This window comes from Aulostomus chinensis, chromosome 3 (genome assembly GCF_037954235.1).
Source record: "Aulostomus chinensis isolate RoL2024-O1b breed Wild chromosome 3, RoL_Achi_v1.0, whole genome shotgun sequence".
NCBI lineage: Eukaryota > Metazoa > Chordata > Actinopteri > Syngnathiformes > Aulostomidae > Aulostomus > Aulostomus chinensis.
In genome coordinates, this window is record NC_141322.1 from 18,501,827 (window position 1) to 18,524,921 (window position 23,095).

At 41.0% G+C, this 23,095-nt stretch overlaps 4 protein-coding genes across 10 annotated transcripts in view; all 4 read left to right on the forward strand.

The window, feature by feature from the left end:
• Positions 1 to 945, forward strand: part of grm2a (glutamate receptor, metabotropic 2a) — a 37,624-nt gene extending 36,679 nt beyond the window's left edge. For all 5 annotated transcript variants that reach the window (XM_086199254.1, XM_086199255.1, XM_086199257.1 and 2 more), the window contains one exon: positions 452 to 945. In XM_086199254.1, coding sequence (XP_086055380.1) covers positions 452 to 525 — 74 coding nt within the window. In that variant the 3' untranslated portion in view covers positions 526 to 945. The remainder of the gene's footprint in view (positions 1 to 451) is intronic.
• A 1,878-nt stretch (positions 946 to 2,823) lies between these two features.
• parp3 (poly (ADP-ribose) polymerase family, member 3) lies at positions 2,824 to 8,736 on the forward strand. Of its 2 annotated transcripts, none has more exons than XM_086199260.1 (11): positions 2,824 to 2,993; positions 3,264 to 3,476; positions 3,557 to 3,682; positions 4,007 to 4,186; positions 4,750 to 4,888; positions 6,052 to 6,275; positions 6,355 to 6,510; positions 6,597 to 6,683; positions 6,764 to 6,941; positions 7,043 to 7,186; positions 8,009 to 8,736. In XM_086199260.1, the coding sequence occupies exons 2-11, from the start codon at positions 3,291 to 3,293 to the stop codon at positions 8,176 to 8,178; spliced, it is 1,590 nt and encodes a 529-aa protein (XP_086055386.1). In that variant the 5' UTR covers positions 2,824 to 2,993; positions 3,264 to 3,290; the 3' UTR covers positions 8,179 to 8,736. The 2 variants fall into 2 exon arrangements, with proteins under 2 accessions (XP_086055386.1, XP_086055385.1); XM_086199259.1 differs by having other exon boundaries at positions 2,825 to 2,993; positions 3,276 to 3,476.
• A 1,526-nt stretch (positions 8,737 to 10,262) lies between these two features.
• Positions 10,263 to 14,775, forward strand: gpr61l (G protein-coupled receptor 61-like). 2 transcript variants are annotated; one of them, XM_086200748.1, is made up of 3 exons: positions 10,263 to 10,582; positions 12,030 to 12,991; positions 13,118 to 14,775. In XM_086200748.1, exons 2-3 carry the CDS (start codon positions 12,085 to 12,087, stop codon positions 13,372 to 13,374), a joined length of 1,164 nt encoding a protein of 387 aa, XP_086056874.1. In that variant the 5' UTR covers positions 10,263 to 10,582; positions 12,030 to 12,084; the 3' UTR covers positions 13,375 to 14,775. The 2 variants fall into 2 exon arrangements, with proteins under 2 accessions (XP_086056874.1, XP_086056873.1); XM_086200747.1 differs by having other exon boundaries at positions 12,030 to 14,775.
• A 5,608-nt stretch (positions 14,776 to 20,383) lies between these two features.
• Positions 20,384 to 22,201, forward strand: LOC147268031 (caveolin-2-like). The gene is made up of 3 exons (XM_086200750.1): positions 20,384 to 20,493; positions 21,146 to 21,333; positions 21,761 to 22,201. The coding sequence occupies exons 1-3, from the start codon at positions 20,386 to 20,388 to the stop codon at positions 21,930 to 21,932; spliced, it is 468 nt and encodes a 155-aa protein (XP_086056876.1). The 5' UTR covers positions 20,384 to 20,385; the 3' UTR covers positions 21,933 to 22,201.
• Positions 22,202 to 23,095: the final 894 nt, after the last annotated feature.

The window sequence follows — 23,095 nt, forward strand, 5'->3', positions numbered from 1 at the left end:
ACAGAATCCTAAAAATTGCTCAGCCCTAGTTTCCTTGTTGCCAAAAAAAGACAGCTTTACCCCATCAAGAAATCCGAAAGCTGTCTAACGTAAGATAATACAGAGAAAACCTGACTGAGGTGCTTTGACTGAATCAGGAACAAATTATGGGAACAAGCTACAATTCTAGGTTAATATAGCTAGGAGTATTTTTTTTTACAGTAATTAATAGAATCAGTAGAAATGTGATGATTATACCGGTTGACTGGATTCAGCAATCCTGTTGCACTGCTCCCTGTCACACATTTACAGGAGTTCAGAAGTGTATTTGAGCTTTCAAGAAATTTCCCTGATGAAATCAAATCTTAATGTATGACCCCTAGTTTTACTCTGAATTGTGACAGGTTACATGCTTTATCTTTATTTATTTGTATAATCTGAATATCTCAGAATTTCCTTTTTATATTTTTAGCGTCAGCCTCCAATATTGTTCCAACGGTGTGTAATGGACGAGAGGTGGTGGACTCCACAACGTCCTCCTTGTGAGGATCAGCTGAGTTTTTCTGCCAAGCATTGTAAACAGAGTTATATAATCACTAGTCCTGAATCAGGTGTCTCAGATATTACAGAGGATGATCGTCCTGACTTTGTTGTCCTCAAAGTGCTGTGAGTACAATGTCCCAATTATTTTATTTTGTTCTTTGACTCAAAGCGATTTTTAACGAGATGCCAATAAAGCTACATACAGTATTGCCCTTGTTTTTATTGAAGATTCTACTTGCAACAATGGAGTAAATTATAGTAAATCTGTTAAATGTAATATATACAAGATGTTTTTAATGTAGATTTTGGTGAACCAGTTTGTGCTTTCTTGTAATTTATGTAAATAAAATGTGTTTTTTATTAATACAAAACAAAAGGATGTAGTCTATTTCTTTGCGTCATGAGACACAAATTCCAGAGGATAAGACGTGAAAAAATGATTTTGTTGAGTCGTCCGTTTGACCAAATGTAAACACAGATATACACTGCATAACCATCATCATCATCTTGGTCACGCACATAACTCTGCCATCGTATTACATGTCATTTCCACCCTTGCCTGCTGCTGCAACCACCTAAAAATCAGGAGAAATGGTTTGGACTGATGTAGCTCTGAGGTTCCAGTGATGCGTGGGCAGGAAGAGCTAGGGATCAAGCCATCAACCCTGTGATTAATGGAGAACCTGCTCCTCCTCCCAAGTGACAGCCTTAAAATAATGTGTCTGTAAATCTATCCTGAGAGGAAGTGCACGATAGTCATGTTGTTTGACTGTTAAAAAGAATGATCTTGGTGGGATTAAACTGGAGCAGTGAGACGTGTATCAGCTTCAATCTACGGAATCTGGAAAGACCAGACAGTCGCGGCATGAAAATTACCAGCACAGATATCATCCTCTGCTGATGTGGGATCAAATCCACCAAAGCTGTCCTACAACTGCACACAGCAGCCAGGACCCTTGTGTACATGACACTTTAAAGAACAGAATCGAAGCAGTGATTTAATACTGCCATCTTGTGTCCACATTGTTTGGGCTCATCTTGCACATGAGAGCATGAAGGCGGGCAGGATTGGGGTTTGCTGGAATAGAGAACCAGCATGTGGAGGAAGTACGGATCTACTTTATCAGTTCTACTCATTTTCTACCATGAAATAACTCTCATTATGTTACCCAGGTAAATTTACTGCTACAGCTGCAGAGAAAGTTGAGCTGGGATTGTTTGTTATTTAATTGGAGGAATGACATTATTGATGGCAAACTTTTTTTTATTAAGTCATCATTGTGACTAAATATTTAGGTGGGGCGATACAAGTTACAAAAGATTAAGATTTAACACCACATTTTCAAATACAAGAGCATTAACGTTGAACCATTTTAGTTTTGAACATTTTTAGTCACCCACATCATTACAAAAGCATAGACACTTGGAGCACATGTCAGAATCCTATAAGTTTAACAGCTACAGCAAAAAGTAATTTTTCCAACTATAATCTTCACACATTCATTAATTTCAGTACCTCACAAAAAACCCCACAGACGAGAAAAAAAAAACAGGTTTGTGTATTAGAACTAATTACCATCTTCTTCTCTCCCCTCTCTCTTGTCTCTGTAATTCAAACTAGCGCTACTTAAGGCAGCTGTAATATGCTGTTGCATACTGATGCTTCATTATATAAAATAACATGTCACATTTAATAAGACACTTGCTGGTTATGTACTTTCACAGCTGTGGAATTCAAAATGCATGACCTCAACTTGCATTTTAACACTTTTTCTTAGCTGTTTAAGTCTTTTTCAAGAAACTCATTCTACCACTGCTCCATTTCTCCATTGTATACACTGGGGAAATTGTAGTTTTAAGATGGAGCCCAGTTGTTAATGACTTAGACCCATAATTTATTATTATTATTATTATTATTATTATTATTATTATTATTATTATTATTATTAAAGTACACAGAGTATTGTATTGTCGGTGAAGGCTCTCAGTTCTCCAGGTTATGATAGGCTCAGAGTTATGCGCAGGGAACTGGTCTCCCTTTGGCGTGGAAGACCTTTCACCTCATGATACAGTGGTTGCTTATGTGTTAAAATGTGATTTTAAAAACGTTAAAACCGTGAAACACGTGTCAGTATAATTCGTGTTATCTGTTAATAACTTCATTTAAAACGTTTAAAACCGGAACACTCACCGGGGCAGTCGCTAACAGCCGCTAGGTGGCAGTAATTCTTCAGCTGTTAGCTAGCTCGCGGAGGTCTGATGTCCCATGCAGGACTCCAGCAGCAGTGGGAGGAATAACAGTTCAGCTCCGCCTCTTCCTCCGAAAGTAAACACGGCCAACTTCCCATAAACCTGAGCCAAAGAGTTACCTCCCGGTAGCCCAACAACAGCTCCACCCAAACAGTCAATCTATGTGCCTTCCTGCTTCGCAGTCCCCCTGCACTCCTGTCTGACTCCAGCCAAATCTCAAGGTGAGTTGTCAGCTGAGGAGATTCAGCTCTTCTCTTAGGGAGAAATGTTTCAGGGCGTTGGCTTCTTCATTTCAGAACAAAACTTCTATTATATAAATGTTAGTTGGATTTACGGTGGTATCCAGCAGCTCAGTGCTGGTAGTTACGCACTTAATACATATTCAACGGATTCATTCATTTGTTTTGACGAGAAGCCAGAGAGGACTGACAGGCCAGTGTAGACATGTCTGAGCTTGTCCAGGCATCATGCCCAGATATCCAACATGGCAGGCTTCTGTGCAGGGTTCAGCCAGCGCCATGCCACCAAAGAGACGAGCTGCTTCCGCTGTCAAGGCAGGTGGTAAGAAGGTGAAAGAGGAGCCTGAGGAAGCGAAGCCTAAAGATGCCTACACCTCTACAAAGGAGGCCCTTTTGGCTGCAGGGCCACAGGTGAAAGGCAACAGGAAGGTGGATGAGCACTGCTCACTGTCAGGCTCTGGAGAGGTAAGAGAGCAGGCGTTATTTGTTCACATCATGACAAATGAAGTCATGTTTTGAATTATTCTCTGCTTTGTCTCCATCAGGTACACGAGGACTACGACTGCATGCTCAATCAGACCAACATTGGACACAATAATAATAAGTTTTATGTCATTCAAGTTATTAAATTAAACAAAAAATACTATTCATGGAACAGATGGGGTAGAGTGGTAAGTTTTCCCCTGTGCAAGCAACACATTCTGACATCAGTAAATGGATTTTATTGAATTCAGTTCTGTTCCTGTCTCATATATAAGCAGGTACTGAACTTAGACACAGTCACATTTTATTCTAAATGTTTGCTTTTTGAAAAAAAGTTCAGTAAGTAGATAGATTTGGAATTGCTATTATTCATGTCCTTTAAAGTTACATTTATGCAAAGTAATTTACTAATGAATACGTTGAATTTCATTATTATTATCATCATCATCATTTTCTGACTTTTCTTAAAATCACATTCGTGCATATTTTATTCTGCCTCACTTTTGATTCAGGGGGAAGTGGGACAATCCAAGCTTAATACCTTTGATGAGGTGGAGAAGGCTGTCAAGGATTTTGAGAAAAAGTTCAAGGACAAGACAAAGAACAACTGGAGCGATCGGGTGAATTTTGTGTCTCACCCGGGGAAGTACACCTTGATTGAGGTGGATGGAGATCAAGATGTCGAGGTCAAGGTGATGTAAATGTAAATTGAACTGGCTCACAGAGCAATGTCCATAAGCTTTAGAGGCACCGTAGAGTAGTCAAAGAACGGGTCTTTAAACCTGGAAATAAGCTTGCTGTTTGAAGTCTTGTTCACTCACCTCAAAGTCGACATGATTTTGTTTTTTTTTAAAGAGTTAGCGGCGCTAAAAATCAGGGCCTTCAAGTGAGAAGCAGTACAAAGTTGAACTGCAGTGACGTGAGTGGTGTAGGGTGTGTGTAGTTATTTATACATGCAGTGATTTGACTGCATGCTTGGAAAATCATAAAAGCGGCGTTCATTTGCGATGGTCATCTTGCTGAACTGAATGTGCAAGTCTCATAAACTTGTTTTTTTTCTTAAAACTAATGCTCTCCAATAATCCAAAACAAGAAATCTCTCTGACTTTTTAGTTCAGGGAATCGCTGGCGATGCTAACTTCTTCATTGGCCTCCAAAATATGTCGTACCTTAAACACAACATATTGTAGAACCGTAACTAGTTTAATCAGCAACAGTGAAAACCTTTTAAATCTTTGATTTTGTCATGTTGCAGGTGGACAGTGTGGATGGGAAGACTGTCAAAGTCTGCAAGAACGTCCTACCTTGCACCCTCGATGACGCTACAAGGAAGCTCATTGAGCTTATTTTCAGCAACGACATGTTCAAGGAGGCAATGGAATGTATGAACTTAGGTGGGTGTGTCAGTAAAATAGCCTTCAATACACACTGCCTCATGCAACGTGCGCATCAGTGTTCTTGAAAACTACCGTATTTTCCACACTATAAGGCGCACCCAAAACCTTGAATTTTCTCAAAAACCGACAGTGCGCCTTATAACCCGATGCGTCTTATGTATGGATAAATATTGGTTCATTATGGCTACCGTAGTCAGGCGGCGTCGCCGAAGTAACGGCGGTAAAAACGGTATTGTCACTGAACTGCCATACAACAACAGCAAAACTGACTCGGATAATGACGACTTTGACGAGACGGAACCGGGCACGTTGGATGCCGTACTCGCCCAACTGTTCAACTCGGACACTGAAGAGGAAGATTTCGATGGATTCGTGGATGAGGAATGAACTGAAAGAGTGAATTTTACGTGTTTCTTTCACGTGTTTACAACTGAACGAGGCTGGGAGATATTGTGAATATGGACATTAACATTTGAACAACGTTGCGTTATTTAGTTATTGTTGTATTGTTATTGTTTTTTACTATTTCGAGAGTTACGATATTGTGATTGCGCTCATGTTTGATTTACCGTAGCGGTATCAGACTGTTTCTTTTACGTGTTTACTGAATCAGGGAAAAGTTCCCCTCCACGTTTGTGAATGCACTAACTTGTTTTGGGAGTGAACGGAGTTGTCAGAACGTTGGTTTGTATTCTATTAAAGTTTGACCGACTGACTTCTCTGATTGTTTTGTTGACGTTCCCTTTTGCGCAGCTTCATCTAGTGGATGCATAGCGTAACCCCAGCCACTGCAGTCGTTTATATTCTATGCGCCTTATATTGCGGTGCGCCCTATATATAAAAAAGTTTTAAAATAGACCATTTATTGAGGGTGCGCCTTATAATCCGATGCGTTATAGTGCGGAAAATACGGTAGTTGGACAAGGCCAGCAGAATGTGACGTGTAAATGATTGAACAGACACAAGGTTGAGGTCTGCATTTACAAAGCGTATCTCTGTTGAGGGATGCTAATAATGTCTTACCGGTGTCTCCGGTTTTTCTGAAGATGGTCACTGCATGAACAAATCTAAATGCATTCTTTTTGGAGCAAAAACAAAGATGACTTGTACCAACTATTCACAATTGGTTTTCTGGTTCTGTTTGCATCAATGTTATGCAGACATCAAGAAGATGCCTTTAGGCAAACTCAGCAAGATGCAGATTGCAAAGGGCTTTGAAGTGCTGGAAGAGATTGAAGCAGCAATGAACCAAAGAAGCAAAAAAGCACGTCTGGAAGAACTGTCGTCTAAATTCTTCACTACAATCCCACATAACTTTGGCCGCAACAGACCACCTACAATCGACAATAAAGAGATTGTGGACCAGAAGAAGGAGATGCTTATGGTAAGATTTGCTGGGAGTTGGAAGTTGTACTGAGCTGTCCTTCCAGTGAGTTTACCTTCCTTTCATGTTCCCTCCCAAGGTGCTGGCCGATATTGAGTTTGCTCAAACACTGAAGTCAGAAACCGAGAGAGCTCAGGAAGAGATGATAGAGACGGTCCCCCACCCTCTAGACCAGGACTATAGTTCCCTCAAGTGCAGCCTCACTCTGATGGAGAAGAACACAGAAACATTCAAGGTACTGCTTCATCACTGTTGATGATTAAGTTTGTTAAATACAAAGCAGCTGTCCACCAATTTTTATTGAGTTTTTCTTACTTGAAGATCATAGAAAACTACTTGGAAGAAACTTCAGATGATTATCATAAACCAAAGATCATCGATGTCTGGGAAGTCAACCGAGAGAAGGAGGTAGGTCCAGCAGTCAGCGTATGTACTGTGTTAGAGAAGAGAGAAGTCCTGTGAGCTAACGCATGTGCTGCACATTGCAGGGAGAGCGGTTTAAAGAGCATGAAAATCTGGAGAACCGCCGTCTGCTCTGGCACGGTACAAACATAGCAGTGGTGGCTGCTATTCTGAAGAGCGGCCTGAGGATAATGCCTCATTCAGGTGGACGTGTTGGCTGTGGAATCTATTTTGCATCAGAAAACTGCAAATCTGCATGTTATGGTGAGGCTGCATGAACAGACGGGGAAATGAGACAAATATACAGATTGCAGTTACAACAATGTTTAAAAAAAAAACAAAAAACAACTCGTCCATGTTTTTAGTGCGCCCCTCTAAAAATACTGGAGTGATGTTTCTGAGCGAGGTAGCCTTGGGAAAAGAATGTACTATCACCAAAGACAACAGCTCCCTGAAGAAGGCTCCTGCTGGGTATGATAGTGTGGTGGCTCGAGGATCAGTGGAACCAGGTACAGTACTTCAACCGCACTGCAGGTTTTATTCAGCGTCTACATAATGCCTGTCTATATGACGATGTACCCCATATCGATGACTGGTTAGGATGTCTACCAAACTGAAAAAGGGATTGCACTGCTTCATTTGTAAACTAGTCACAAGAACTATTTCTGAGTATGTGTGTGTGAACATTGGGTTTTCCAGTTCGTGGATGGATCGAACCACTAGTAGAAGTTATAGTGTTAATAAGCTTTTAGAAACAGACCAGGCATCATTGTACCCTTTAAAGATAAATCCTTTGTTGTGTAAACCACCAATATGAGATTTTAGGTTTGAAAAAATGATTAAGAATTTAGTTTTCTAACTAAATTCCTCCAGAAATATCTCACGATAAATTACTAAAGTAACTCAGTCAATATGCGATCATAGTGACTGTTGCTGTTTTAAAAGCTCTTTTAGGAACGACTGGTTTGATCTGATCAGACCAGAGTTGACTGATGTGTTGGTAGCTTGATTGGTGCTGTGGGAAGCCTTACCTGGGACTGTACGGCCTCATCGCAGGCACTGAAGCCAGTCAGATGGTTGAGGGCTGAAAAGCTTTCATATTTATATGGTTACATTTTCTTGGAATAACACACCAGCTGGTCTGAGAGCAGTGGTACAGTCAAAAGTGGGTGTCTCATAGTGTCTTCAGATTCTAGATAGTGCATCTTATTTTTATATGAATGATTGAAACAACAGTGGATTCCATGGTGGAGTCAGTGGAGACAAAAATGCTGTTCTGTTGCTTTAAAGCCTGTTGTTCAGCAGCCCTTGTGTGGTAATTCTGTTTTCAGATCCCTCTAAGGACATCCTTGTAACCCTGGAGGACAAGAAGGTGGCTGTGCCACAGGGTAAGGCCATCGCGCAGCGCCAGTTCTCTGACAGCCACTTCAGCAACAGCGAGTATCTCATCTACAAGGAGAGCCAGTGCCGCCTTCGCTACCTGCTGGAGCTGCACATGTAGAACGTATTCAGCTCAAGGAAAGAAGAAACAGGGCTTCCTAAAATGCTTGAATTTGCTTTTATTTTTATCATTCAATGTATAACTCTCTTTATTCTAACAGATGTGATTACTCCTGAGTATAAGATCATACTTCAGTCAAAACCCTTAAAATACTAATGTCACTTTTCTTTGACGAATGTACAAATCTCTTGGTTGTATGATTTACAAGTGCTCTTCAGTAGATGTCTAAATGGCCTCTTAAGTATTTGCACAGGTTTGTTGTTCTTACATTCAGCACCTTATGTTCTGTTTTGCTTGTCATTTGTGTAGCTTACATGCTGCATTTATTCCAAGTGTTGATGCGACTATAAACTTGTCTTGCAATGACAGAATGGTCTTTTATTGAGCTGCTAAGAAAACAGCCTGAAAGTGTCGCTGTTACGCAAAGCGCTGTGTAAGAGTTTGTCCTTTAGATAAGTAGGATGAGCAACACCCTACTGGAATGAAACTGCCTTAGCATTTTGCACTATGACAACATGACCCATCGATTGGTCAATAAACGGAAGTTTTCCTCTTTAAGTTTTTGCAGTGTCTTTCCTTGAAAAGTTTATTTTTCCAGTATTCCGAAAAATAGATGCAATGGATTGTTTTTCATATAATATGGAATCACAGCGAGCTGTAAGATTTATTAATTAATCAGTAATGTTACAGAGAAAAAAGGTGGTGGTGGTGGATGGATCAAGAAATCAACATACTCTTTGTGTTTTCCTTTTTTTTTATTAAAAGGTATCTCTGAAAATAATGTCAGATGGATAGACCAAAGTTTTTAATTATAAGAAATTATTTAAGAGTCTAGATGTGCACTATGTAACCTGCCCTACATTCTGTTATATGGTGCTGTATACATTTAATTCAGTTGAATCTTATTTTAAGAATTGAAGGTTCCTTAATCAGTGTGATTGATGTACAGTTACTACACAATATCACTGCTTCCTTCAGCTATTAGTGCGAGAAGAACGCAACAAGAACATGCCTCACGTAACCAAAACTCCTTTCTCAGTGAGAAACGTTGCCTCAACGTTTAGAAGCCAGCTGGACCAAATGACGACTTCAGTTACAGATGCAAAGCTATCACAGAATCCATCACTTCAGAACTTCTGAGTGAGATATCTGCCATTTCACGTATTTTTAGTCACCATTGTATCGGTGAGTCAATTTGAAATTGAATGAACTTAATGTGTGACTCTTGAAGCCAAATGCCTGACAGGTCCCTGTATAAATGACATGACGTCCAGTTTCTGTCATTCCCCAGTGAACATCACCAGGCTGAAACATTAGCATGATTGTTTCTCATGTCCAAAATAGATTGGTAAGATGGATGTGTTTCCGCTTTGTTTTGAAGATCTGTTTGCGTTTGCTGTGTAACCTGAAATATGTTAATGTCGCCTACTTTGTGCTCCTGCTGTACTGAGCTATAATTAATAAGAAAAGAACTGTGCAGGACAGTCATATTTAGATACAGGGAGGCATGGCTCAGAGGAAAAGTGGCCGTCTAGCAAACCGAAGGGTCGCTGGTTCAATCCCTACTTCCCCCCAGTGACCATGTTGAAGAATCCTTGAGCAACATACCGAACTCCTGATGGTCCTGTGACGGACTGGTGACCCATCCAGGGTGAACTCTGCCTCTTGTCCAATGTCAGTGTTTGCTGGGATAGGCTCCAACCCCTCTGCCACCCTCAACAGATAAGCGGTATAGCAAATGGATGGATGTATATAAAGGGATTGTTGTTCATTATATACAAAAATATATAGACTATACCGTATAATTATGCATTTTTTCTACAGTGCAGTTTATTTCACACACATTTAATTCCTCAAGTATTATTTGTTGGGCAGCTCCACTGATGCTTCAGTTTCTTATTATTTCGAGAACATGTGCCCTCTAAAATGGAGGCAATTAGGACCTAGGGAAGAGAGCGCTCTGGAGGGGGACAGTGGAGTGTGTGTCTATTTGAAAGAAGAAGAAGGGGGGAAAACCATCACAATCACACAAAATACAATGTGTGACTGTCACTGCCATACACAGCACAGGACAGAAATGAGAGTGTCACAGAAGGAGGGGTGAGGAGAGAAGGACGCATCATTTACCATCTAAAGCCAAGAGTGCAATCAGAGATCAGTGGCACTTTAATTGGAAATATACATATGTGATGAGTCTGGACCTTTGGAGTGTCTTTGCCGGAGAACCGGGCCTGATGTCATGGATGTACAGCTGCAACACTGACTGTGGAAGGAAAGCCTTGCTATCTCTGTCTTGGATCTATATAAACATCATCCGGCATTTCAAATGCAGCTTTGGCAAGTAAGAAACCTGATTAACCTGTTTGGTCTGACCTGTGCCTCAAATACAGGCAGTGGATCATGGGTAAGTCATTATTCAGTCTCTGCTATTAATGTTGAATTTATTTTCTATTTTGAGGCTTTGAGATCCACTGGATTATTTTACTTCCATCAATAATCAGTTTTACATCTTATGAAGATATGAGAGTGTTAATAATTAATGAGCCGAACCATAATTTATGGTTCAAGCTGTTCATGTCTGCAATGTAACCCGGGAACCGTTTTGCCTCATTCAGCCAAGCTTTGCATTTTTCCATAAGATATAAAACTCAGTCCTGGTTTTGATTGCTGTTGCTAACTTCCTGTGGCAGCCACATTGGATGATAGATTTTTTTTTTTTAAAGTTCTGAATGTCCAACATTGAGGGATTAATTACATTTTTATCAAAAATGTAAAATGTATGATTGGTATGAAGTATATCATTTACAGACCGTATGCTTTTTTCCTGCAACTGCCACTGCCGCCATGCTCAGCATCCCAACATCCCATTCACGTCTTTGCTGTAACTTCCAAACTCTTTCACTGTGTAACTTGCCGCTTTTTTGATACAGTCTAAACTAGATCTCTATCGTTTCTGGTCACCGTTGGTTGACCTTCTGTGGCAGCCATATTGGATGAGTTATTTTCATATAATTTGAAATGTTAGCAGATACTTCTTCCTGCTAGTTTAATACATTTATTTACAGTTGTTGGAGAGACGCACCATGTGAATTAATACACCAAACTGACTTGTTGAAATTTGTTTCAAGAAAAACATGTTTTTGTCCCACATGTTCGCTATTAAAGGGATCCTTTTATTTCTTGGTTGCTAACTTCCTTTAGCAGCCATCTTGTTTTGTTTTGTTTTTAAAACACTATTAAATACTCCCTTTTACTGACGTTCTTTTTTACCTCGATGGATTTACCTCTTATTTTAGTCCATTGTTGAAAATGTTCGAACATCTCATTTCCTGGGGCACCCATATTGCATTACTGAGAAGGGTTCAACAATTGTTTGTGGCTGAGTATATTTGGCATTTGTATTTATATCCAATAAAATAATTTCACTCATCTTTCAACAGTATAATATCATACAAAGTGACAAAAATCTTGAAAATGCAGTGTGAAAACTTTGATTGCCAGAGTGCAGCGTTCCAAAAGAAGGTGACAGTCGTCGCCAACTCAGCTCTTATGCAAAAAATATTATGTACAAACTCACATCCAGATTGAGAGACAGAATGTCCAAGAACATCCACTCAACCGCGATCACTGGTGGCAGCCCATTAGTGTCCTCACAGTTGTTATCTTCTCCTATACAAACAGTGCAAGACCTCCTTATGTATACATGACTACTTAGAGTTATGTACTGAGAACAGTTTCCTATTCACTTACTACATATATATATATATATATATATATATATATATATATATATAGTATATGTACATATTTATGTACATATATTCTAAACAGTTTCTATCTTTTCAACACAGGACATCCAGTCATGATGACAACTGAGATACAAATGGAGCAAGTTGTGACAGAATAATGGCTGAGAAGTCTGGTCCCATGATATCCTCGAATGGTCAGTCAGTGCCGAATCTAACAACTGTCCTTTGGGAGCCACCACCTACAGTCCCTGCCGATGTGGGTGTAGTCACAAGCTCCCAATCTCAGCTTAAAGACCTTTTTGGGTTGTTCTGTATGGTGACCCTTAACCTCATTGCTTTGTTGGCCAACATCGGTGTGATGGTCGCCATTGCCCGTGCTCCTCACCTGAAGAGGTTTGCTTTTGTGTGTCACCTTTGTGCAGTGGACCTCCTGTGTGCTATTCTCCTTATGCCTCTGGGTATAATATCCAGTTCACCATTTTTTGGTACTGTGGTGTTCACTATCCTGGAGTGTCAGGTTTACATCTTTCTTAATGTTTTTCTCATCTGTTTGTCCATTCTTACCATCACGGCCATCAGTGTGGAGCGTTACTTCTATATTGTACATCCAATGCGTTATGAAGTCAAGATGACCATCAACCTCGCTATCGGCGTGATGCTCCTTATCTGGGTTAAATCAGTCATCCTAGCTCTGGTCACCTTGTTTGGATGGCCAGCTTATGGGAACCAGAGCTCTATTGCTGCAGCTCACTGCTCTCTCCACGCCAGCCACAGTCGTCTAAGAAAAGTATTTGCTGTGCTCTTCAGCGTGGTTTGTTTCCTGGTTCCTGCAGTGATTATCTTTGCGGTTTATTGTGCTGTGTACAAGGTAGCCCGTTCAGCTGCCCTACAGCAAGTCCCAGCTGTGCCAACATGGGCGAATACAAGTCCAGCTAAGAACCGCTCAGACTCTATCAACAGCCAGACCACTATGATTGTCACCACCCGTACTCTGCCCCAGAGACTGTCTCCAGAGAGAGCCTTCAGTGGAGGCAAGGCTGCCCTCACCTTGGTCTTCATTGTGGGTCAGTTTTTGGTTTGTTGGCTGCCCTACTTCGTCTTTCACTTGCAAATGTCTCTGACTGGCTCCATGCAGAGTCCCGGGGATTTAGAAGAGGCAGTCAACTGGCTCGCCTTCTCCTCTTTTGCAGTCAACCCCTTCTTCTACGGCCTGCTGAACAGGCAGATCAGAGAGGAGCTTGTAAAGTTTCGACGCTGCTGCCTGACCCAGCCTGTGGAGTTTGGGGCTTCAAGCCATGAGGGCTCACTGCAAGAGAACTTCCTCCAGTTCATCCAGAGAACCAGTAGCACAGCTGAAACTCGCTCCAGCTGTGTCAACACAAGTCCCAGAAACACTATGGACCATGGAGTTAAGATCCCTGGACAAATACCTGAGGAGAATGCTTAGAATCTGAGCAGGATATGTCACGGAATACCATACTAACACACTGACTGTGAAGCCTTTAATCTCCTCAGACATTTTTACCTCATATTTTTAAGTGTCCATTGTCTTTTGTTGTCTATTTGCAGTACTACATACAGGAGGGCTGTTCAAGTCTAGGTGCTGTACTGCAACAGAAATTGCGACAAACAAAAAAAACAACACTTTATTAAAAATGTCAGATTTAAATGTAATGTTCATGGGAAATGTGTTGTGTCTTTTTACATGTATGAATCTGAAATGTAACTATTTAATCAGGGACTGGTTTTATTCCAAATGAGTATGGGTTGGTTCAACAGTGTTATTTTATTCATTCCGATAACCCACTCTCTTAAATATTATAATACTGGATGTAAATGTTGCCTGGCAGTGTTGTCACTTGATAAACAGAACCGTGACTCCCACATATAAATAAATCATCCTATCACAGCTTTAACATGGTGGTCTCCAGACTGTGAGGAACGCTCATGAATCTGAGGGACAATACCGTCGAGTTCCTGTGTGCAACAGATATGCTGATAGACGGTGAATGTCATCTAACCCTGTCGTCATGGAAATCGAGTGAGCCGATGATTCACATAGCAACAAGGACCTTTCGGCTGGATGGAAGCTTTAGATCCTGATTGGAGTCTACTAATTCTTGCTTGTGCCTTCTTTTCTCATGCAGAGTGGTAACACAAGGTCAATACGTTCAGGCTTGGTAACATGCGGCGAAGGGTAGGTAGGTAGGTAGCACGATTCCCTGCTAATGAGGATAACAGTGACATGGGTACAGCCAGGCAGAGTTGACAATGGAAATCATTATTGGCCGCTGATATAGCTCTGAGAGGGGCAGCAAAGTGCTATTTTATGGCTACTGCTGTTTGTATTAGTCCATCACAACCCTAGGAAAACGACCGAAACGTGTGGTCACAGCAAATAACCTCAAACAACATTTTGCTGCACGACTGTAACCAGCTGCAATATCACACTTACATAACTGTGGCTGTTGAGCTAATACTCTGAATTGCGCACTTTCGTTTCCGCCAAGTAGTAAAAGTACATTATCAGACACTGCATTTCAGAATTGAGGAGATCTCAGCTGGCAAATATGTACACTGTGCAGTAGAAACATCATGGCAAGGTGATGTTCAGAGATTCCATGAACCTTGTGTTCATATAGTGATGAACCAACTTCTGACAAAACATCAAGTTGATGTAATAACATCATGAAACTCATATATATATATATATATATATATATATATATATATATATATATATATCACAATATTTCTTTTTGCTACATGATATTAATACATTGGCACCAAATATCAACATTCTCACTAAAGTAGCTGGTGTTATAAACAGATTTCTACCATTTGTGTTGAAGGTACACTTTGTTGTTCATTGTTTTATGTCAGTTTCCAAATTCTGTTAAAATGAAATTAAATAATTTCTGCCTTTTTGGGAGCATTTTTTTTTGTCACAATATGATAATGTGTCAAAGATTCTCTCATAATTTATTGATTATGCCATAATGGCTGCACGGTAATGATATTATTATCATGGGCAGAGTTTTGAGGTAGTATTTTAAAGGGAGTTACTCTTTGCTTCACAGCCCCAATTGAGTCATAAAATCCATTGATATTAGTAATTTCCAACATGATTTCAGATATCATGCTGAATTGAAAATGATTGAAGATGCAGTAAGGACAGCGATGATTTCAGAGTTCAACTTACGTGTGGATAAATGAAGCAAGCTTTAATCAATCTGTTCAAGAGAGAAATTTGTTGCTTTCTTCTAATTTTCGATTGAAAAAGACCTGTTTAGTACCTATAAAGTGATTGGGTACTCCTAATATTGCTTTTAGAGGGCAGCCAGAGCGAAGATCTCTGATTATGCTGCATATTTCTGATTGTTGTCTTGTGTTACATGAGTAATTTAATATCAATGGAACCAACAGGTGCGAACACAGAAACAATTTCCAAGTCTACACATGTTAAAGGCCTCATATGAATTCAGATACAGCATAAGTAAGATTTATTTATGACGACATTGTTGAAAAAGAGACGCGAGTCTTCAGGGTGTGTCCAGCCAGAAAATGCTGATTGCTTGAACAAGAAAGCGGATAAAGGAACATGGAGCAAATGACATTGAGGTTGTTGTTTACTAAGGTTTACAAAAAAGGATCGTATAACGAACAAAACCACAGTCCGCTTCAGCAGGACTTGTGTCCTAAACGCTCATGAAACACACGACCCATCCAGAATCATCGCTGTGCTGTAAAATCTGTGCATAGCTTGACAGTTTCAAGACGACATGCTGTGTACTAGTGTCATATTGGTAGTGGTGAAACTGATTAACTTCAGTATTTGAATAGTCTACTGCTTACGGCCACAAGAAACTATACAGTATGTGGGGGGGGGGGGGGGGGGGTTGACATGTTTTAACTGCTGTAGCAAAAAATCTTTTCGGCCTGTTACAGGGAAAATAATTTTTTTAGCAACTACCGCTCAGTTATCCTTGACAGATTCCCTGCATTTACAGACTTTAATATAAATGCAAAGCAGCAAGTTTCCTTTGTGTTGCCTGTTTTGCCTGAATTTCCTCCCGTCTCATTAATCCTGCCACATTGTAACTGGCAGCCGCGCCTGTGGTCGTTTCTGTCTGACCATTTCTCGAAATCCCTTTGGATTACAATGATTGTTCTTAAAAACCAGTTGACGTGTCGGGTGAAACTAAATTAGCACCTGATCAGAATAGGATCTACTGGCCTCAGACACAATCACAACACAGCTCTTCATCATCATAGTTTCCACACACCTCGTTCATCATCAGCTCATCAGAGCCATTTGGAACTTATGTCATTTGGTATAAGTGCAGCACTCTGAGAAAATGACTTAGATGGACACATGTGGGTGGAAATGATTCAATTTAATAGTGAAGCTGCGTCCAAAAATAAGCACAGACAGATCATTACCACCAGAGGGTGCCATTTACCCACAATCAATCTTGTCCTTTCTGACCTCCGCCTTGTTTGTCTGTGACAAGGGGCTTCAGAGAATTTACGACCAACAGTGAGATATGTGTTGTTTGCCAAGTGTCTGCTCATGTTCTTTTCAAAATGTGAAGAAAGTCTCTAGGTACATAAGATGTTGGAGTCAGATCTGTCTGTGGAGTGTTAAATGACTGGCGGTGTATTGGTGACCAGCGTACATAGACAGTGGGTTAACAAGTGCTAGCTACAAGGAAGAAGTACATGAAATATGTGCAGTATTTCTGCACAATTACATCCGTGTGATGGTTCAAAGAGGAAACAGAGTTTGATGGGTGAAGGAGGGAAGTTTGCTGTGCATGAGAAAACACAAATGAGAGCATGAGGTTATATGTTCATATAGCTTTACTGTAGATTCATGACAGCATGTTCTCCCTCTTAATAGTTATCATCCATCTGAATTTTGGTGAAGGGTGTGTGGTGATGGTGCAGGTGCATGCTTGACAGTTCATGTTCACTACAGCAATTTTACACATTAAAACTATGTGGAAACTACAACGTTGATGCCCACAACATTAGAAATTTGTTTTTTTAAGTATTAAATATCTGTTCTGTGGTTCTTTAAGATGATTATGATGAGCACCAGTGCTCTCTTTCTCTCTGGTGGTACTAACAACACTGCTGGAGCGGACTTTTTCTTAGAACTAGATATTCTACATATCATTTCAAATCCAATAGTGTTTATGTAGCAGCCCCAGCAACAAATACCCCTCACCTACATGACACCCTCTCTTTAGTGGTTGTTAAAGCTTTTCTCTTGGTGACAAAATTCTACTTATTAGGGAGAAAATTCTTGCCATCAGCTGCCACCACGTCATCTTTAACCCCAGAAAGCTTAGAGGCAGCTGTAGGCCCAGACAAACACCTGAATAGTTTTTCTCCCATTGACCTTCATGAACTTAGTACAATAATTTCCCCCTCTAAATCATCCACCTGTCTCCTAGACCCCATCCCAACTAAGCTGCATAGAGACTCTTGACTTCAAGTTAGCCCCTCTCTCTTAGATACAGTATAATCAATGTGTCACTGTTTCTGGTTACGCTCCACAGTCCTTGAGAATAGCAGTATTTAAACCCCTTCTCAGAAAACAACCTGGAGCAAGAAGGTTTGGCCACTTTCAGACCAGTATCAAATCTTCCTGATCTCTCCCAAATTCTGGAGAAGGCAATTGGTAAACAGCTCTGTCAGCTACAGTCAGCTATGGTGTTCCACTATATTGGCCATGATAATAATATCATATGTCTCCCAGTCCCAGTGAGGGACACCCTCTCTATGTTTAAGAGCAGACTTAAGACCTTCCTTTTTGATAAAGCTTATAGTTAGGGCTACCTTAGTCTAGCCCTTAGATATGCTGCTGTAGGCTTAGACTGCTGGGGGATCTCCCATGGTGCACTGGGTTTTTCTCTCCTCCTGTCTCTCCTCTCTGTCCTCTTATACACGTATGTGTAACTAACTTGTCTTCTTCTCCGGAGCCTTTGTGCTTCCCCACTTCCCTGATCCCTGACTGCTGCTGCTGCTGGAGGAGGCTACAGACCTGAAGAGGCTCAAGCTGCCAACCTTAGCATCACCTGCTCACGTCCCAATCTGTCCATCATTCGCTTCCCCTTTCTCTCCCTCTTTATCTCTGCCCCTCTCTTTCCTTCTGTATATCTGTCTTTCTCCATTGTCTGTCTCTGTCTCTGCCCTGCTTTCCTGCCCCCCCCCCCCCCCAACTGGTAAAAGCAGATGGCCGTCCCCATTGAGCCTGGATCTGCTCGTTGTTCCTGCCTGTTAAAAGGAAGGATTTCATCACCGCTGTTGCAGGATGTGCTTGCTCATCAAGAATTTTTGGTTGTAAATTCATTGAAGGCGTGTGGTGCTGGACCTGCTCTACTTGCAAAGTGTTGTGATTTGCTGCAATAAAAATAAAATTGACTTGACTTGACCTCTTTGCTGCCTCAGTCCACTCTTCATACGCACATTTGTCAACACTGCCGTTGCAGGGCATTGTTCAAGGTGCCTCAGCAGAAGCAAATTAGTGTTTGATATCCTTCTCAAGGACCCTTAAGGGTGGCCTTTGGGGAGCTTGGAGCCTGACGCAAATCGTATCATAACTCCAGAGAGGAAGGCGCTTGAAGGATCATTTTTCGGACAGTATCCTGATCATATTCAGGAAAGTCATCCAGAGACAGAGTGGAACACGTGTGCAAAATACAGAGAAATTGCTAGGGGGCCCAATTTGATCTAACTCCGTGGGTCAAGACTTCTTTTTTCCTGGCTGGAACATTCTAAGGGTGATATTCGAACTGTAGTTTCAGGACTACATGTTCTCTCTCTCAATACGTAGAATCCATCGAAATTTTGAAATAGTATCTTTTCCAACAGAAAAAAACCCTCAAAAGTCACATATCCCACTGTATGTTCGGGAAAAAATAATTCTAAAGCAAAGGGACTTTTATCAGTTTCTTGCAAACATCTCCTAAGTTCATCTCTCTTAAATAAAAACTTATGAATTGATTTTTTTAACCATGTTGACATTTTAGACTGAGGTAAAATCAAGGCTCAAATCAAACTTGAATGAATAGTATGGCGGGGATGCAATAAAAAGTAAATTATATCAACCTAAAGATCAAATAAGGCTGTCTCAAGACATTGCATCAGTTTGTGTTATTTAATTTTCGGTTATTTGATTCGTTGCACATTTTTTGGATGAAGCAAAAATAGATCCTAATATGAGACTTGATATGGCCTACAATGCAAAATAGTTATGTTCTGTAACGTAAAACCACTCACCGAAGCTGAAATCAACTCTCGGAAGACAGGGGTGCAGCAGAGTAGGGTGAGCAGTGGGCAAGAGGAAACGGTGTGTCCGGCAACATAAGAGGGGGAAGCGGGTGGGCGCTCTAGCCCAGCTAAATGCTAGCAGGCCGCCGATACCAACTCTTTTTCTGGCCAACGTAGTTTAAGATCATTTCAAAAGTGAACACAACCAATTCAACTCATAAAAAAATGATAGGCAGCAAGTCAAAGTGCAAATGATTGCTGAGGAATTGGTAACATCTTTTACAGGAGTCCATTTGTTAGGTCTTCCCAACCCTGCGATAGACTCACCAGCTACATTAGTGAATAGATTTTACTCAAACCATTTTTACCCTCTGAACCGCCTAAATGTTTTGTGCACAGACTCAACAAGGGGCTAGAATAATTTCTCAGACATGTTGGTGGATACTGACACAATAGTATTAAGCAGTTCAGGCAGATGAATGGCCGCACCCCCACGGTGTGGTGTGAACCTTCTGTCAGGCAGCATCTCAATGGTCTGCTCTTGGCTGCTGATCTGCTACATTGTTTGAGATCAATGTTTGTCAAACGTTTTCAGGCCAAGGACCAAATGAAAAATATCTCACGGGACCACCTAACTCCCAAGTGCCCCCCCCCCCCAAAAAAAAGGTCAACGTCAAAAGGATATTCTAAATTATAGCTATGCATCATTATTATTACATTGTGTTCAAGGTTGTCTTCCATTTGGGGTTTATTCAAGTGGTCTAGGTGGTAATTAATGTGTGGATACATTAATACATTGTTTTAAAGAGTGTGTGTGTGTGTGTGTGTGTGTGTGTGTGTGTGTGTGTGTGTGTGTGTGTGTGTACATCTGCATTTTTCCCTGTGTGTCAGGGAGTGATACATCTTTTTGAAGTCTCTTTTTGAAGGTTTAAGTAGCACTCAGCCAGATATTAAACTCAATAAAGGCATTCCTCAAGCAGGGGCCAGGCAGTCAGTGGTTCGCTATGTTCCACCTGGGTGTCAGTGACAAGCTCGCAGCGAGGCTAGTCTTGCTAATAGTCGTCCTCCAGCTACAGCTACGCCTTGCACATCCTCCAACTTTCTTAAGACAAGACCAGCCAAACAGGCTCAACTTGGTGAACTGGAATTTAAAAACAAGAAAGCTGCAAGGGAACGCATGGACGTGACGTTGGGAGTACAATCTGAAGGTCTGGATTCCACCCATGGTGGCACAAGACCTCAGATCCATGACAGGGACCCCAAAAGAGTCAACAAGAATCTAAAGGTAACTAATCATGTGACCATTGGCAGGCTTTATATCAACACACATGAACCTTAACAAAGAACACAGAGCAGGGGACACCAGCTGAGGCACAGTACATCATTTCAAGTGTGAGACAGAGAACCAGGCAGAACAGTAGAATAAATAAACAACACATGCTTTGAATAGTTCACTCTATTCTCTCTGACAGCATGTAGAACCTGGAGCCCAGTATCTGCATGGATTTAGCTTACAGAGGAGATTTCTTTTGGAGATGAATAATTAGAAATGCTACCTAGAAAGTGACACCTGTCATCTCTGAAGCAAGTAAAAAGTAAAAGCTTTATTTGACTTTTGTTCCTGGCAAATACACTCATGTGGTATAAGATTTGAGTATCAATGTGTTGCACAATACTGACCTCAGGTGGACACAGATATTCACACAGTTCTATTATGGTTCCTATTAAATGTTAAATCAAATATTTTTAAAGAAATGTTTGCAATAAAAAAAGTCCTCTCCTGGAGAACCTCTGGTCTTCTTCCTGCACACTATGTCATGACATTGCAATAATGCTCACAGCTCATATAAAGTCTGTGCATTTTTCTGTGTGTGTGTGTGTGTGTGTGTGTGTGTGTGTGTGTGTGTGTGTGTGTGTGTGTGTGTGTTTGTGTTGAGGTCACGTTTGAGGATGTGATTGCGGAGCCTCCCTCAGTGCGGAGCTTTGATAAAGTGTGGCTGTGGAGTCACGCCCTGTTCGAGGTGACCAGGCTGTGGTGCTACCGCGTCATCACCCTCCTGCTGGCGGTGCCGCTCTCACTGACTGCAGGGCTCCTGTTTGCTGTGCTCAGCTGCCTCCACATCTGGTAGGTAAATAGGACTCTGTTACACTACGGATGAAGTAGACCAGTACAGAGGACTGAACCTGCATAAATCCTAAAAAACACAAAAATGAATCCAGCAATGATAATTCAATAATAAGATGCTATTTAATGCGTCCAATGTATTAAATAAATGGCATTCATTCAATGAGATGTGAATTTGTATTTACTTCCACATTTCTTTTTCATTTTTATTTCATTTTAAACTTGTCTTATGGTTCTCATATTCATTTTTATACGACATGATTAACTCATTTAGTTATATTTGATTTTGTGTTATAACCAAGCAAAGAACATTTAAATATCAAACATGGTTTTTCGCTGGTTCATTATTTTAGTGTGTTATCAAGTTATTTTCTCTTATTTTGTTACGCTGAGCTCATGTTTTGTCCACTTATCTGAATTTCTCCAGGGTTATTATGCCCTGCGTGCAGCTCCTTCTTATCAACATGCACTGGGTCCAGACTGTGTGGGGCAGCGTCCTCAATATTCTCGTCAGCCCCTTCTTCACCAGCGCTGGCAAGTGCTGCAGTAGAATCACTGTTCATCTGGGTGAAGATGAAGAGGGAACGAGAGCTGTTTGAGAGACGGAGACAAGGATGAACTGCAGGCTAATTCCATGAAGGTGCATTATGATCTGCATCGAGACCGATAAACACCTCTGCCTACTGGTTGTCATATTTGCTTAGCTTTATGTCAGGTTGTCCATTTGTGTTGTTGAAGATGATGTAAAGAGGTTTCGATACAACTGTGAGGATGCATGTAGGATGAATGCAAAAACATGTCATATTAATGTCGTTTATGATGATGGAGGTGCTCCTGTGTGATGACACTGTAAATATGATAAATGAAATTCAATGGATTCCTATGTCGTGTTTGTTTTTGATTGTCCTGCAAATAAAATAAACTAGAAAAAGCATAAAATCATTTTCCACATTTTTTCAAGCTTGAAACTCCATTTATTGATATCCACACCTCCAACAGCATCTATACGGCTCTAAATTTGGGCCTGCGTGTCTGTCTGCATTAAATGGAAGACAGGAACTGGTGCAGGCTCAGATAAACACCCTTGGAGACGAAGGTATGCCCACCATGACTCTCAGCTGAGCTATTTCTGTCCATCTGCCTCCGCTGGCCTCTACTCCCTCTACCGCAATGCCGAGAATACTCCTCTAATTGGGTTGGGTCCTGATCACATGCACTCTGATCCCATTCCACCCACCCACCCCCCACCCGTGCTCCCTGCCCTGTCTGGGTCACCAGGGAACCAGAGAATGCCAATCCATTCTCTAAAGTCACACTTCCTGTGCTCTTCTTAAACACAGACGTAAAGACAGGGAACAAGGAGGGATTCTCACAGGAGTCCTCCAAACGGATGAGACCATGATATTAGATGGTAAATAGGGGCTGAAGTATGCAGCCACACCCCTGCTTACATCCAGCTGAGGCCTTGTTTCTCCTTAGCTCCACCTCTTCTTTTTTAGTAGCATGACACTGAATTTGATCACGCAACTGCGGATATGAAAAGCAATGACTGATAGCAACAACTGCACAGCTTTAGAAATACTAAATCAGAGTTGTATTTTTGGCCACTATTATGTTTTATTTAGTTCCATTCTAGATGCTAAAATCTGAAACATTTGCAGTGGCTCAGAAAGGCCAGATTTGATTTCAACGCTCATGAGTGGAGAGAAGCAGCTCACAAACCACAGGGTCAATTTTCCATTAATCTCACTTGCTCTATCCA

Bases quoted from the DNA above. Each gene is read 5' to 3' on its own strand.
- LOC147268031 (XM_086200750.1), top strand. From the start codon at position 20,386: ATGGACGTGACGTTGGGAGTACAATCTGAAGGTCTGGATTCCACCCAT. The intron at 20,494-21,145 runs GTAACTAATCAT...GTTTGTGTTGAG, and splicing joins GAGTCAACAAGAATCTAAAG to GTCACGTTTGAGGATGTGAT. The intron at 21,334-21,760 runs GTAGGTAAATAG...GAATTTCTCCAG, and splicing joins CTCAGCTGCCTCCACATCTG to GGTTATTATGCCCTGCGTGC.
- parp3 (XM_086199260.1), top strand. From the start codon at position 3,291: ATGCCACCAAAGAGACGAGCTGCTTCCGCTGTCAAGGCAGGTGGTAAG. The intron at 3,683-4,006 runs GTAAGTTTTCCC...CTTTTGATTCAG, and splicing joins GGAACAGATGGGGTAGAGTG to GGGGAAGTGGGACAATCCAA. The intron at 6,276-6,354 runs GTAAGATTTGCT...TTCCCTCCCAAG, and splicing joins AGAAGAAGGAGATGCTTATG to GTGCTGGCCGATATTGAGTT.
- gpr61l (XM_086200747.1), top strand. From the start codon at position 12,085: ATGGCTGAGAAGTCTGGTCCCATGATATCCTCGAATGGTCAGTCAGTG.